The sequence below is a fragment of the Hippocampus guttulatus genome, chromosome 11 (genome assembly GCF_054856545.1).
Source record: "Hippocampus guttulatus isolate MCC_2025c chromosome 11, RoL_Hgut_1.0, whole genome shotgun sequence".
NCBI lineage: Eukaryota > Metazoa > Chordata > Actinopteri > Syngnathiformes > Syngnathidae > Hippocampus > Hippocampus guttulatus.
The window spans coordinates 9,195,001-9,209,004 of NC_141271.1; the positions used below are offsets into that span (position 1 = coordinate 9,195,001).

At 40.7% G+C, this 14,004-nt stretch overlaps 1 protein-coding gene across 1 annotated transcript; it reads left to right on the plus strand.

The window, feature by feature from the left end:
* Nucleotides 1-7,315: 7,315 nt before the first annotated feature.
* desma (desmin a) lies at nt 7,316-13,057 on the plus strand. Its single transcript, XM_086124451.1, has 10 exons — nt 7,316-7,985; nt 8,313-8,373; nt 8,527-8,622; nt 9,219-9,380; nt 9,509-9,634; nt 9,843-9,953; nt 10,162-10,271; nt 11,235-11,287; nt 11,570-11,661; nt 12,590-13,057. Exons 1-10 carry the CDS (start codon nt 7,417-7,419, stop codon nt 12,629-12,631), a joined length of 1,422 nt encoding a protein of 473 aa, XP_085980577.1. The 5' UTR covers nt 7,316-7,416; the 3' UTR covers nt 12,632-13,057.
* Nucleotides 13,058-14,004: the final 947 nt, after the last annotated feature.

Consider the following 14,004-nt stretch of genomic DNA (forward strand, 5'->3'; position numbering starts at 1 on the left):
ACGGCACACGGTAGACAGATAACCGGTGTGTTCCAATATGTAACGAAATAACCTACGTATAATTCGTCAATTTCAAAAGAAATAGGCCTACTTATGCATTTTACTCTTTATTTAGTCAAAATAGACTATGGTACTTCAATCATTCAACTTTTTTCAAGGACATTTAAAAAACATATTGCTATAATTATAGAGATGTAAAGGTTGAGGTCTTTATTGGCTTAGAATTTAGGGTTTTATTCTGTGAAAAAAAATAACAGAATGCATCGACATGGAGGCCTCATTGAAAGATTAAAGATGACAGCAAGATATTCTGAAGATATTCCCCATTCATGGCCTTACTCAGGAAAACTAAAAAAAAAAAACCTGTAAGCTTCTGCCGACTCTTAAAATAAAACACATATAGACAAGATGGACCTTTTCAGTTGTGATTACTAGCATCAGTAAGTTTTTTAATTTTTTAAGCATTTTTTGCCATGCAGTTCACAACGGTTACTATATCCCCGTGGGAACATGTTTCGATGAATAAAAGTCACGCCAGAGTTAGCTCACTCTTAAACATCATGTAAAACATGTAATGTGATGTTTTTTTCTTCTCAGCCAGTGCCAAAAGTAAGTTAATAAAAAGGGGAAGTTATTTGAGCAGTGTTTTTTGGAACGTTTTGGACAAGTTATCATGAGTCTTGCATATAAGCAATAAACATATTTACTTTTGACTTTTGGACCTCAGTACATTTCAGTATCTGTATATTTTTCCTTTATCAAAGTGCAGGAGTTGAATCAGTACTTTTACGAGAATCATTTGTTTTACACAGATGTGATCCACTGCCAAGACACTGAATGATAGTACCGGTACTACTTGTACAAACATTGGCAAATTAAAAGTGCGTCAGTCCAAAATATAAAATCCATATTAATATGTACTGTGCACATATTCTACTGCTTGTAAACAGGGTTAAAACTCATACAATGATGCTTGTACCAAACTGGACAGTATCTGAACTGTCTTTTGGTATTTTCCCTCATACCATAAATTATCCTTTAAAAGTCATGAGGAGTCCCAATCATCACTTGTGGCAAATGAAGAAGAGCATGGCACAACATATTAAAGACAATCAGCATGTAATGTAATGTAATGTAATAATAAGATACAAAGACTACGTAGCAACGTGTCTATCAGGTAAGAATAGACTACAAATGACAGGCTCACAAATATTAATCAGAGTATTGCACATCAGATAGGAATACTTTGCCGGAATCTCAAATGGTGCTCTAAATTCCGATTAGGGGTCACAGTTTGGCATGAACAGCATCCAGCCAGACTTTTTTATTTATTTATTTTTAATATTCAGATGAGTGCACGTGTGGGTATTTGAGAAAATTAATTCCCAGCATGCTTTAAGCCTCTGTGCAACTATTAAGTGAAATTAATGACAGTCTTGCTTTGTCGAGGTGCTGTCATTGTACATAATGGCCACAGTGTATCACTGGCTGAGAGCAGCAGTATGACACTGCACATTTAGAATGGAAATGTTCCTCAGATTTCATGCCAAAGAGCACTTTCGGGATGTGCTGGGATGGGCGATAGAGTCAGAGACAGCTCTAAGGCTTCGGAGAACCAGCCGGTCGCCGAGGGTGCCATCTGCTGGACAGAGCGCCATATTGATGTTAAAAAAATCGGTCCGTATTCACGTCAGTACTGTATAATTATAATTAACATACCTGTCAACTCATACGGTTTAGCCATAGTTCATACGGATTTTGTAGTGAATCTTACGTATATGGCCGTATCGCACAAATCATACGGATTCTGAAAATTTCCGGGTTTTTTTTTCACCAACTCCAAATGATTTGGTTGGTGAAAAAAGTAACACAGGAATACAACTCTGAACACAGTAATGCCACTAAGTAGAATGATGATTAGACATTAACCAGACATTGTATTATAGAGATCTACAATAAATATCATTGAATATTTCGTGGGTTTTTTCTGCCGTTATTTTGACATATAAAATGCTTTGGTATGTTATAAGGATTTTTTTGCTCTTTATAAGGATTTTTTTGGTAGTTTATACAGGTTGGTGCTCCGAAAAGTTGACAGGTATGAATTAATCAAATGAATTATGACGAATAGTTGCAGGCCAAATAGAAAAAGAAGGAAATCGAAATCGATCCAAACAATTCATGAAATTAAGAGGAGCAAAGTGAATTCATTTGAAATCAGTGATCCTTCCAAGGCAGGGTGGCGAATTGACTCTTGAGTTCCTGCATTTGTTGTTGTACAGGTATATTTCTAAATTTATGATGGTGATAGTTGCAGTTTAAAATTCAAATCTAACTTTAAATAAAGACTAATTTCATAATAAAGGGAAATAAGAACATGTCATTAACTATTTAATGATAAGCCCAAAAAGTTGAACCAGCATTGACAGACTCCTTTGTTGTGGAAAAAAGTGAAACGTGAGTAAATCTAAGGCTGTTTCAGAAATTTAAATAGTATATTTCTGCCACTACTCACAACGGAATTTTCTCTTGATAATTTTGTAGATTTTTGTAAAAGTCCTAAATCTAACTGAAATGCACTTAATGTACCTCATGTCCACTGACTAATGTAAGGAATGACGCTTGATGAACTATCAAAGTACTGAATGTTAAACTAAAAAGAGACATTGCTTTATCATTAAATAAAATCCAAATAAATGATTCTGTGCTGAATGAATCTTTTTAAAGTGTGGAAGCTGCACATATGGGCAATAATTTGACAACTCATCTTGAACATGGAACAGCTCACATACCGGTAGATTGAAATTTCAAGCAATGGCCAAATAATATTACTGGAAATGCAAATGCTCGTAAAAAAGAGCCTGGTAGAATTTCATGGACGTTGGCACATGTATTAAAATTGTTTTGGTTTGGTCAATAAAATTACATGTTGCAACAAGAAGTCACTCGCATGATTTGTTTGGCAATAATGATAATATCAGTGACTATCAAGAGTATTATTAACAGGACTATGATTTTTCATTTTTATTTGTATTTATTTATTTTTCTTACAGCATACCAACCAAATAGTGACGACTGTATATGTCTCCATCACAAGTATGTATGTGGCGTTTGATGCTATTTTTTGCAGGTCAGTGCTTCTTCTCTTGTCCTCACACCACCTAGTGGTGAAAGGAAATGGGACACGGTACAGTCCGTTTTGACGACCGCTGCCCAAAATAACATCATGCACTTTCAAACATGGCATAATGTCGATTATTCCTATAACACATAAAACATACCTGTTAGGGAGACATCACATTTCTTGGATTGGCAAGGGTTGACTGTATTTTCAGGGAACACATTCATACATGCAGCTTGCTTCTTGTATTAGAGAGATTGTAAACTAAAAACCCGTCACTGCATTTTAATTTTAGAACAGTGTAAAACCAACAAAAGCCTGCCATTCCAAACACCAGATTCTTGGCGTTGAGCCTGCTATTCACACATTTGTCCTATTCTAGGGTTGCCAGAGGCACTATATGATGAATGCCCCATTATATCATGTGGCTTGATGGAATTACATGCATGCGAGAGGAATTTGGTTTCCAAATGCATATGTGCTATATGTGAAAGTGGGCGTGTTAATCCAAGGTCAGCACATGTATTTTAAACACAGTTTTAATCGATTAATACAATAGCTTTTTTTTTGTATACCGGTAAAGCTGGGACTGTTGCCCATGATACAGATTGTTTTATTAGACTGTGTGCATTGAGATGTTGTAATTACACTGAAATAACGCAGGATGTGGTCCGAGCTGGTTTGACTCATGAATCACAGGGTTTGTTTTAAAGTCCACCGCTTGCTTTTCTTGTCACACTGAGTCGCTGACGGCCCCGAGATAGACTGAAATAGAAATGGAACTGCTTTGCACATTACACGTTTGTATGCAATCGCCGACACACACACACACACACACACACACACACACACACACACACACACACACACACACACACACACACACACACACACGCACACACACACACACACACACAGCCACACAGTCATGCCTTTGCCCTCATTTTATCATCCTTGTTTGGCAGCTCACCATGTTGGCATGTGTGTTTGTGTGTTTGTTTGGTTGCTAGGTAACATGCAACCCACATTTATAATGGATCACACCAGCTGAACGCTATCGTCCGCATGCACACTATCGGGGGTACTTCTCAACATATGATTTTTCCCATCAGGCTGTCCAACTCAGTAGCAGCATGTCTAGACATGACACAGCATTTAATCACTGAAAGATAAAGAGATGGTGATGCACTGTTAGTGTTTTCATCTACATTGTTACTACGATTACCAAGAATTAGGATGTCACATTTGCAATTTGACTCATGGTTGTACTAATGTGTTTGCTTTCGTGATGAATTTGTGAAAATAAATCGCACATTACATAAATGCTTTTACAGGAGAGCTACGTATAAAATACTACGACTACAAAAAAGTGGAATTCAAAGCAACTGTTCAAAGACGCCGTAGTTAAAAAAAAAAAACATTTTCTAAAATGTCCAGTAACTCTTCATCTGGTTTGCTAATTAGTTTCTTGGCCCCTCTGCTACGGTGTATCTCACTTCTGTTCTTAGTCACAGAGCCTCTTATGTTTTCTTCTAAAAGGTTTGCAATAAAAGTCCCAATTTCCTCTGCCTATTTCTTTATTTCACGACCCATATTTCCCATTGGCCTATACTAATATACAATTTGTGGCTAAATATTCAGTAGTTAATAACGAGATTCGGATGTACACATGTGTATCATGTATTACACAACGGGCTTTCTTCTCCTTTTCTAATGTCCATTTAAAGTAACAAGAGCAGATATGTTCATTTTGTACAGTAACTGACCTCATGCTGAAGTTGGAGGCCTGGCAAGGACGGGTTGACTGCCGTGTGCCGTTATTATACTCTGACTTGTTTGGAACACGTGTTCCTCCATCGCCGTGATGAGATCTGAGAGCTAATTTAAGTTTGTTTTCTGGCTGACAGTCCCGATGGTTCATCTGTGTATCTGAGCTCATTAGTCAACTCAGAGGCTTCTCATTTTATGTTGCGCGCTGGTGATTGAACTGTAAGTCTCACTGGGGAAATTGATGCGAGATGCTTCCCGCTGACCGCACATCAGATAGTGCGGTCAATTCCCTTTATTTCCTGTTGGATCATTTCCCTTCTTTAGCGATGTAATAAGGAGACCATCCGTCACTTCTGGAAAATGAACGCAATGATGGAGCAATCTTGATTTAACCTTTTTTGTAATAGCTCTGTCACGAAACCCATTTGAAGAACAGAATATCTGGCTCGTGACAGGTGGACTAGTGTTGGCGGTCACTCAGCTCCAAAATATTTGACCTTTTCTGTTGTTCGCGGCTGGTGTTGATTATGACAACACTGGCATTTGTTGTTGTAAAGAAATAACAAGAACAAAGTCTTCTCTTTAATGGTGCGTATGAATACATTTGCTGTAGTAGATATCAAATGATAGTGGTCAGTCATTTTTATTGCTGTTCAATTGTCATCAGCTTTTGACATCGGCTACATCCAGTATTACATAAAGTGCAATGTCATCTTCTTCATTTATGTCCCGCGTGTTGGTTACTGTCATGTCCCATGATCCTTTGGGCATGTGGGCTGGACAAGAGTGTAGTGTTCAAAGAGGAATGCTAAAAATAGTGTGACACCACCGGCAGCTGACACATGTGCCTCGTGAAATGCGACTACAGGCACAGCCACACACACAAGGACCCTTTGAACCGCCGTAGCCCACCACTCCTACATGCACACGTCATCGTACTTTGATGCTTGCATGGACTCTCCTAAAATATTTCCCATTATGTTCATTTGAAATATGCTGTCGTGTATAGTGTATTGTATAGTGTATAATCTGTGCCTGTGTGGCTAATGACAGATCCTTTTTTCTTTGTGTCTCAGGTATTGACTGAGCTGTGCAGAAAACAATCTTGGCGGAACAATGGCGAGGCTTCCTATTGTGATTGTTGTTGATCACTTTCACTCTCTCCAGAAATGTCTTTCGACCTACTATCCATTATCACAGTACTTCTGTTTTCCCAAGGCACTGCAAACTTTTTCCCCAAACCCTCCAGTTGACCCTTGAGGTCGATGACACTATTCTATATTGTGACTCAGTCTGTTTCTTTCACATACAGTTGCCCTATTAACCTTCTGGCTCCACTGCTTAAAAGTGCAAGGGTCAGCCCTTCATATAATTGCAGGCAAGTTAAGTAACAAAAGCATGTTTTATTTTTTAAAAATGGTGTATTGCACTTTTACCAAATTAACCTGGACTGAGGTCTATGCTTAACTGTGTGCTTTTCTATTTAACACTCAAATTTACTTAAAACATATCTTTGAGGATAAAACAACCCACAAATAGAATCTTACTTCTGTTATGTCAATCCCGAGCCCCCCCCAATGGCAAAATTATGTGACCTTCTTAGCAGTAGCTGGAACTGCTCCTTACATAACCGAGGGCACTGCGTGGCCCTGCTCTAACTGTAGCTACTGACTCCAAGGTAACTCACACTGTGTATATGGTACTGATGTGGTATGAAAAAATATTTCATGTAATCTTTAGGATCTGGGTTTTATATTACTTGTCACAACTCCAATTTCAGTTTATGTCCCCCAAAAATGGAGGAAGTTACATATGTTTTCCTTTTTGACATCTATACTTACTGTGTATACCGTGTCTAAGGAAAACATAACTCACCATGACATTCTGGGCTCTTGGAATGACCGCTCGCTAATGTATCGTTCAATTATATACAGTGTATATCACACACACACACACACATGCACACACACACTTGAAACCAGACCCATCGGACAGCTGAATAGGCGTCTGGCAACAGGAGGCTATTGGGGATAAGGAGGAGAGGAAGCTACTACAGAACAGCTGAGTGGCTACACAGGAGGGAGGAAATGTCGAGCATATCGGCTTTTGGAGTATGTATGTAAGAAGTCGGAAGTTTCGAAAAATCCACCAAAATGTATTTAGCTCCATGACATGGGTGTATAACTAGAAATGCCATGATGCAGCCTAGGTGTGCCTAATGTTGTGACCGGTGATTGTCAGTACTGTAAAATATGTTTGATCTTCACAGTCGTAAAGTTTGAAGAGCCTACAAAAGTGATTAAAAATAACAAAATGTAGACAAGGTGGAGTCAGGTGGTCGCAAGACAAAAGAGGTCATGGGTGGACCTAGAGGAGGTGTTGGGGTGACAGTGGGTGTGGTAAAGCTACAAATAGCCATGCTTGCTGCTAGGGGACCCTTCACTTGGTTCCTCTCCCATTCACCCAGCGGCTCAGTTGGGTCTTGGTTTCTCCAGCAGCTCCACCACAGCAAATAACCGTCAGCCATGAGCAAGTCCTACTCCTCCTCGGCCCAGACGGCCTCCTCATACCGTCGCACCTTTGGTTCTGGTGTCAGTTCATCCCCGATGTCTTCCCTTTTCTCCACTCACGGAGGAGGAGGAGGTCGCAGCTCCTCAGCCCATACTACTCGAATGTATGAGGTGAAGAGTGGTGCTCCTTTGTATTCCAGCTTCAGGGTGTCCTCCGGCGGCGCTGGGATCGGCTCCTCCACAGCCATGCGCACCTACGGCGAGAAACTTGACTTCAACCTGGCCGATGCCATGAACCAGGACTTCCTCAACACAAGGACCAACGAGAAGGCCGAGCTTCAGCATCTCAACGACCGCTTCGCCAGCTACATTGAGAAAGTTCGTTTTCTCGAGCAGCAGAACGCTGCCCTGACGGTAGAGATTGAAACGCTCAAGGGCCGCGAGGGACCCGGGCGTGTGGCTGAGATGTATGAAGATGAAATGAGGGAGCTGAGGAGGCAGATTGAAGCGCTGTCAAACCAGCGTGCTCGTGTGGAGGTGGAAAGAGATAACCTGGCTGACGACCTTCAGAAATTGAAGCTCAGGTAGGCGAGAGGGGGGTTAAAGGCTGAACACAACCAAGAACACAACCAAGATGGTCGTCACTGTAGCATTTCAAATCAAGGGCAGGGGTTTTGAGTTGTTACAACATGTAGGCCACAATTGGCTTGAATTAACATCAGCATGAAACAATGTTTCAATTTATGTTCTGTTTTTTTTTTAAACGTCTTTACATATGGCACCAACTAAGAGCAAACCCCCCCCCCCCCCAGCATCCAGTGTCCATTTTGATAGTTGTGTGATAACCTAGGAATCAGTCGGCTCTTCTGTATTCCACAAGTCTCATTGTTTCCTTTCTTTTGTCACTGCAGACTACAGGAAGAGGTTCACCAGAAGGAAGAAGCCGAGAACAATCTCTCTGCTTTTAGAGCGGTTGGCCAATTTTTTTTTTCTATACACTATCTTAGTGTTTTTGTTCATTGATGCTCCTGCAATATCCCACACTAATCTGAGGCCTATTGAATCTTCCAATAGTTATCCTTGCACGGACGCAATAATTTTCTGATCTTCCTCTTTCATATTTAGGATGTGGACAATGCCACTCTCGCCAGGTTGGACCTGGAGAGGCGCATCGAGAGTCTGCAAGAGGAGATTGCCTTCCTCAAGAAGATCCATGAAGAGGTTTGTTAAGCAGTCAGTTAAATACATCTTTTGTAGCTGTTGACCAATGTCCAAGATACTGTAAATAGACCAAATCAGATGCTGGCTCATTGTGAAGTTCAGGGTCTATATATATATATGACACATTTCACAGTAGCTCACGTTCAGTGAACTCATGTCATTATGGTCAGTTTGAAAACGCAAATAAAGAGGTGCTGTTCTTTTACACATCAACTTTGACCTTTGAGAAATTCTCAACTGCCAACTGCTGGACGAGAGCAGGTCAGCTGTTGTCTCTATCTATGCAGGAGAGAAAAAAAGGAGTGTATGGAAGTTGTGTGAACAGATGCAAAGCTATTTATACCATTTGGTTGGTCCACAGGGCAGCTGAAGGCAACCGAGACTTCACAGTTTGAATGTAACAGTTGTGCCCTCAAGAAATTAGCCTCAAATAGTTGTGAAGGCTAATATTGGACAATCCTGTATTTGTCATAACCTAAACAATGCACTTGCAAGAATAGCTTACCCTTGACTGTTAAGGTTGCCATAAAAAGTTGATATTGCATTGTCTTTATCGCAATGTGAATGACTCTTGTTGAAAATGAAATTCTCTGCAGGAGATCCGTGAGCTGCAGAGCCAGATGCAGGACACTCAGGTGCAGATCCAGATGGACATGTCGAAACCCGACCTGACCGCAGCTCTGAGGGACATCCGCATGCAGTATGAGGCGATCGCTGCCAAGAACATCTCAGAGGCCGAGGACTGGTACAAGTCTAAGGTAGGGCACCATATACACGAAGCAAGCATTGTCACCCTCGGAAACATTTTTTTAAAGCTCTACTTGTCTGTGTGGACAAGCTTTTCATGTGCCATTCTAAAGCTCGGAACTCAATCCTCTTTCCTCAGGTCTCAGATCTGAACCAGGCTGTGAGTAAGAACAATGACGCCCTGCGCTCTGCCAAACAAGAGACAATGGAATACAGACACCAGATCCAGTCCTATACCTGTGAGATTGACTCACTCAAGGGCACCGTGAGTATCAAACACAATTTTACTTACCATATGAAGCATTTTTTTTCTGCTCAATTTCTTCACCAGTTCTCCTTTTTACATGATTCCCTTCTCATGATTTGGAAGCTGCTCTTTCAAATGTTGCTGCATTTTGTTGCTTCAGTTTCACATGATAATGTTGTCCGTGTCTTTCACTTCCAATTCGTCCACTGCTAACTTCGCGCCGCAGAACGAGTCTCTGCTGCGTCAGATGAGAGAGATTGAGGACCGCATGAGTCGCGAGGCTTCTGGCTACCAGGACACTATCGTGCGTCTGGAGGAAGACATTGCGAAGATGAAGGTCGGCACTGTATTTTATATTCCATCGGCAAACTAAATAAAACCGAATCCCACGGATGCATAAATCAGTAATGCAGTTCAAAGAGAATATGATGCCCTGCCAAGTGATACTGAGTGCACCGTTTGTCACAGATGCGTTTATTTGCAATCGTCACAGTGCTTGAATGTTTGGGCAAGGCGTTTATTTGACGACACCATTGGTTTCCCAGGACGACATGGCCCGTCACTTGAGGGAGTACCAGGACCTGCTGAATGTTAAAATGGCTCTAGATATTGAGATCGCCACCTACCGCAAGCTGCTGGAGGGAGAGGAGAGCAGGTGAGTTACTCTCATGGAAACTGGACGACAACCCTGTCTAGACTTGACATAAATCTGTATGGCCGGAACGTATCGACAGGTATTTTGTATTTTATGCAAAATTGGTGATCGGTTGCCATGTCAAAATTTGCAGATCGATCAATTCAGTCATTGATTGGATCCGTAAAATAAGACATTACGGCAAAAGCAATCTCGTTCACTCCAGGGACATTCTATGTTACCACATTAATAATCCAAGGTTTCATATTTAGTCATTCCCCCTCCGCCCCTCAATATTCTAAAATAACGTTGCTTTTTGAGACTGTTGGGTTCCGCCCATCCATTTTCTTGTATTTAATATTCACCAGCAATTTGTTGAGAATTTTTAGGATTTAATTGTTGTTATTTTTTTCCCCAATGTGGATGTCAATTATCCGCACATTTTGGCTATTCGTGGGCTGGGCTGGTCCCAATCTTCCATGAAGAGTGGAGTTTGACTGTACAGTAAATAAACAAGCGGTTTAATAAATTGGTCCAGATTCTGATCGGTTTGGTGATCTGTCATCGTTTTTCACTCGCTGAACGATGGTTGGTGATCACCTCCAAAATCCTGATAGCCTTTTGCCTCTGCCCACATATCCATGATTCAGCATTCACAAATTCACTCGTTGGTGATTTTTTTTTTTTGAATCCATCCACTATTATTCGCTGAAAAAAATTAAATAACTTAGCCCGAGGAAACTACTTTGTATGTTGAAATAAGTCAATTTGACAAAAGTGCTGCTTTTCCACCATCTTGTTGCATAAGTAGGCAATTATGAAGCATTTTTGGAAACAATTGCTTTGGGATTTTTTTTTTACTATTCACACAGGCTTGTTCCCTTAGCCCCTATGACTATTGGGGGAACGCTGTATGTCTGAAACATAATTCATCTTCCTGTTTTTCTGATATATTGTATTTCTTTGTGTTACTTTATTTTCCAGGATCACCACCACTATGCCTGTCCAAACTGCCTTTTCCTCGATTGGATTTCGAGGTAAGGGAAGCTGTGCAGCCTTTCCACAAACATACCCATAGGAAAACCATTGTAGAGGAAGGTATAAAAGAATAATTATAAACCATGACCGAACATGGGGCTTGCTATTTTGAGGACATTACACAACTCCAGTGACCCATACGTCCCCCTTGCCGTGTGGGGACGTATGACATGTAACTGAACACTCTGGGCTCACTGGTTCATAGAACTGGGCCGAGAGGCATTAGTGTCATCAATCAAAATAATTAAAATGATACCATGTCTGTGTATGTCTCACCCTAGAGACCAGTCCTGAGTCTCAGCCCCAGCGTTCCTCAGAGATGCACTCAAAGAAGACGGTTCTTATCAAGACCATCGAGACCCGCGATGGCGAGGTTGGAACAAATACACATGCACACGCGTTACCATTAGACGCCATTTATAAATGAACCGGTGCCATCTTTTCCCTAATCCAAATGACATATTCTGTGAGCGAGGGCGCTGGTGCCTGATGTGTGAATCGGCTTCAAGAGTTGCACTTTTTTTTTTCAGCATATTGGAAGCAAACTACGAGATTTTATTAAGATAGTTCAGGTTTCCTCCAGTTTAATCTTGAAACGGCCTTGCCGGTTCAAAACGAAACCTGATGTTGATATAAGACTGACTTGAAGTCTCGTAGTTTGATTTTCACGAGCACTTATAAAGACTGCCCTCATGAGTATTTAGGAATAACGGGAACATGATGTAAATTGTACAAACAATATGCATTGACTGAAAATCCTTAACTAAAAAACAAAACAATAAATTGAAAGCACAAAATCAATAAACGTGATTTCCGACTTGAAAAATCAACTTCATGAAATCAGTGTCTAATGGAGTTCCTGAAAGAAAAGTCAAATCACGTGTCTGTTTTAGGCCGGACCTTTTTGATGAAACCTGAAGACGAATACCCATTCTTTTCCCAAAGTGTACGCCGATGTTTGGGGATAAAATAAGCAACATTATAGTTACTACTATGGGGTTGCTGCGATGAACTGTAGGAGTGCTCGGTTACCATTTTCTAGCAAATTCACATGAGAAAAAGGTGCTTGTGAAATTTTTTTTTAAATAAAATGAAAATAAACCTGCAGAATTGACAGACCCTTGTCACCCTCTTTCCCTCTCACTTCATTCACGATGACGTAAGACGCTTCACAGTAGATGGGAAACACGCTCACATTTAATCTCAACACACTTTGATCCTTCATGTGGGACAATAGATTCTTAGCCAGCAGTCCGAATATACTGTATATATTTTTTTTATATCTCTGCTGTCTTTCACAGGTTGTCAGTGAGTCCACACAGCACCAGCAAGACATCATGTGAACGGGAGGTGATGACATAAAAACACATTATTTACAATAAGTTATAAAAAAAAAAGAATAAAAATAGGAAACGTAGGCATCTTCCCACTGTTGTGTAATATGGTTTATGACAAATCTTGTCATACATGGCGTGAAACGTGGTCAGAGCGAATTGTGATGGCAATTTTTCCGCATTTTGTCTACGCAACTATGCATTTGTGAAATGGGATAGAGGATGGCTTGTGTTAGTGTTTGCGGCTGGAACAAAAGTGGGAAGATGGTGGTTAAAAATGTCAAGAAACATCTATTGAAAAAGGAACTAAGACATGTGTGACATTATGATCTTGGCCTTGAGCCGAGAGCGTGTGATTGCGTGTGCATGGGCGACCATGTGGAGCTGCTTCACTCTGACTAAAATCGCAAAAATAAAAGACATTTATGATCACAACTTGTTCAAGGTTCTTTTGGCCAGACAAACGTGTGCTGTGGCCCTCCTGCGTGCACTACATTTTTTATCATCTGAAACAATTGCTTTGACACCAAGTGTTTTTGTGCCGCACATTTAATTGACTCTTTGAGCAAGCGGGGCCCTGTTGAAATGATCAGAAGCGGTCTCTGTGAACAATGGCTCGTTAATGAGCTCGGCCCCGTCTCGACCGAGATCGACTGTGAAGCATGTGTCTGAAGTCAGTGGACTGAAAATGTTAGCAGAGATAAGAAGCGGAGGGGAGGGGCAAGCTCCAAGACAGAAAGGCTGAGAGGGCAGCACAGGCAGCGAGCAAGACACAGACAGTTCGACGATAATGAAAAGGTTATAACGGGCGAGAGATAATTACTGAATCCGAGAGAGAAAGATAGCAAGGGAAGTAATTTCCAAGCTTTTTCGTGGGTTGAGGATTTGTGCCACTTCCTGTTTAATGATAGCAACATTTCCACTCAGCAAAGATATATATGGATTATTTAAATTAACCCTTTCAGGGACAGTGGTTACTTCAGTGGACAGTTTGTCATGTCATCAGGTTACAGGGTGCGTGAAAGAAATGAAATTTGTATTTTTTTTTAAATCGTGGTGTTATTTTGACCCTGGAACATGTTATTTTGAGTTCCATTATTTCCTATGGGAACAGCTGTACCCATTATAAAAGGGGCGTTTTTTAAATATAGTGTTTGTAAATAAGGTGGTGGTGTGCATGGGTCTAGTATTCACTATGAGTGTAGCGGGGTTCAAGCGGAAACCCACTCGGATTAGTTTTTCTGTAGGTCATATTATTTTGCCTAAAAAAAACATTTAACAGTATTTTACTGTAAATAAAGGAAGAACATGCATGGAGCCGTTTTAAGAACACTCCGAGCTCAACCACAATTTATTTCGACAATGGGTTATGTGCACCCTTA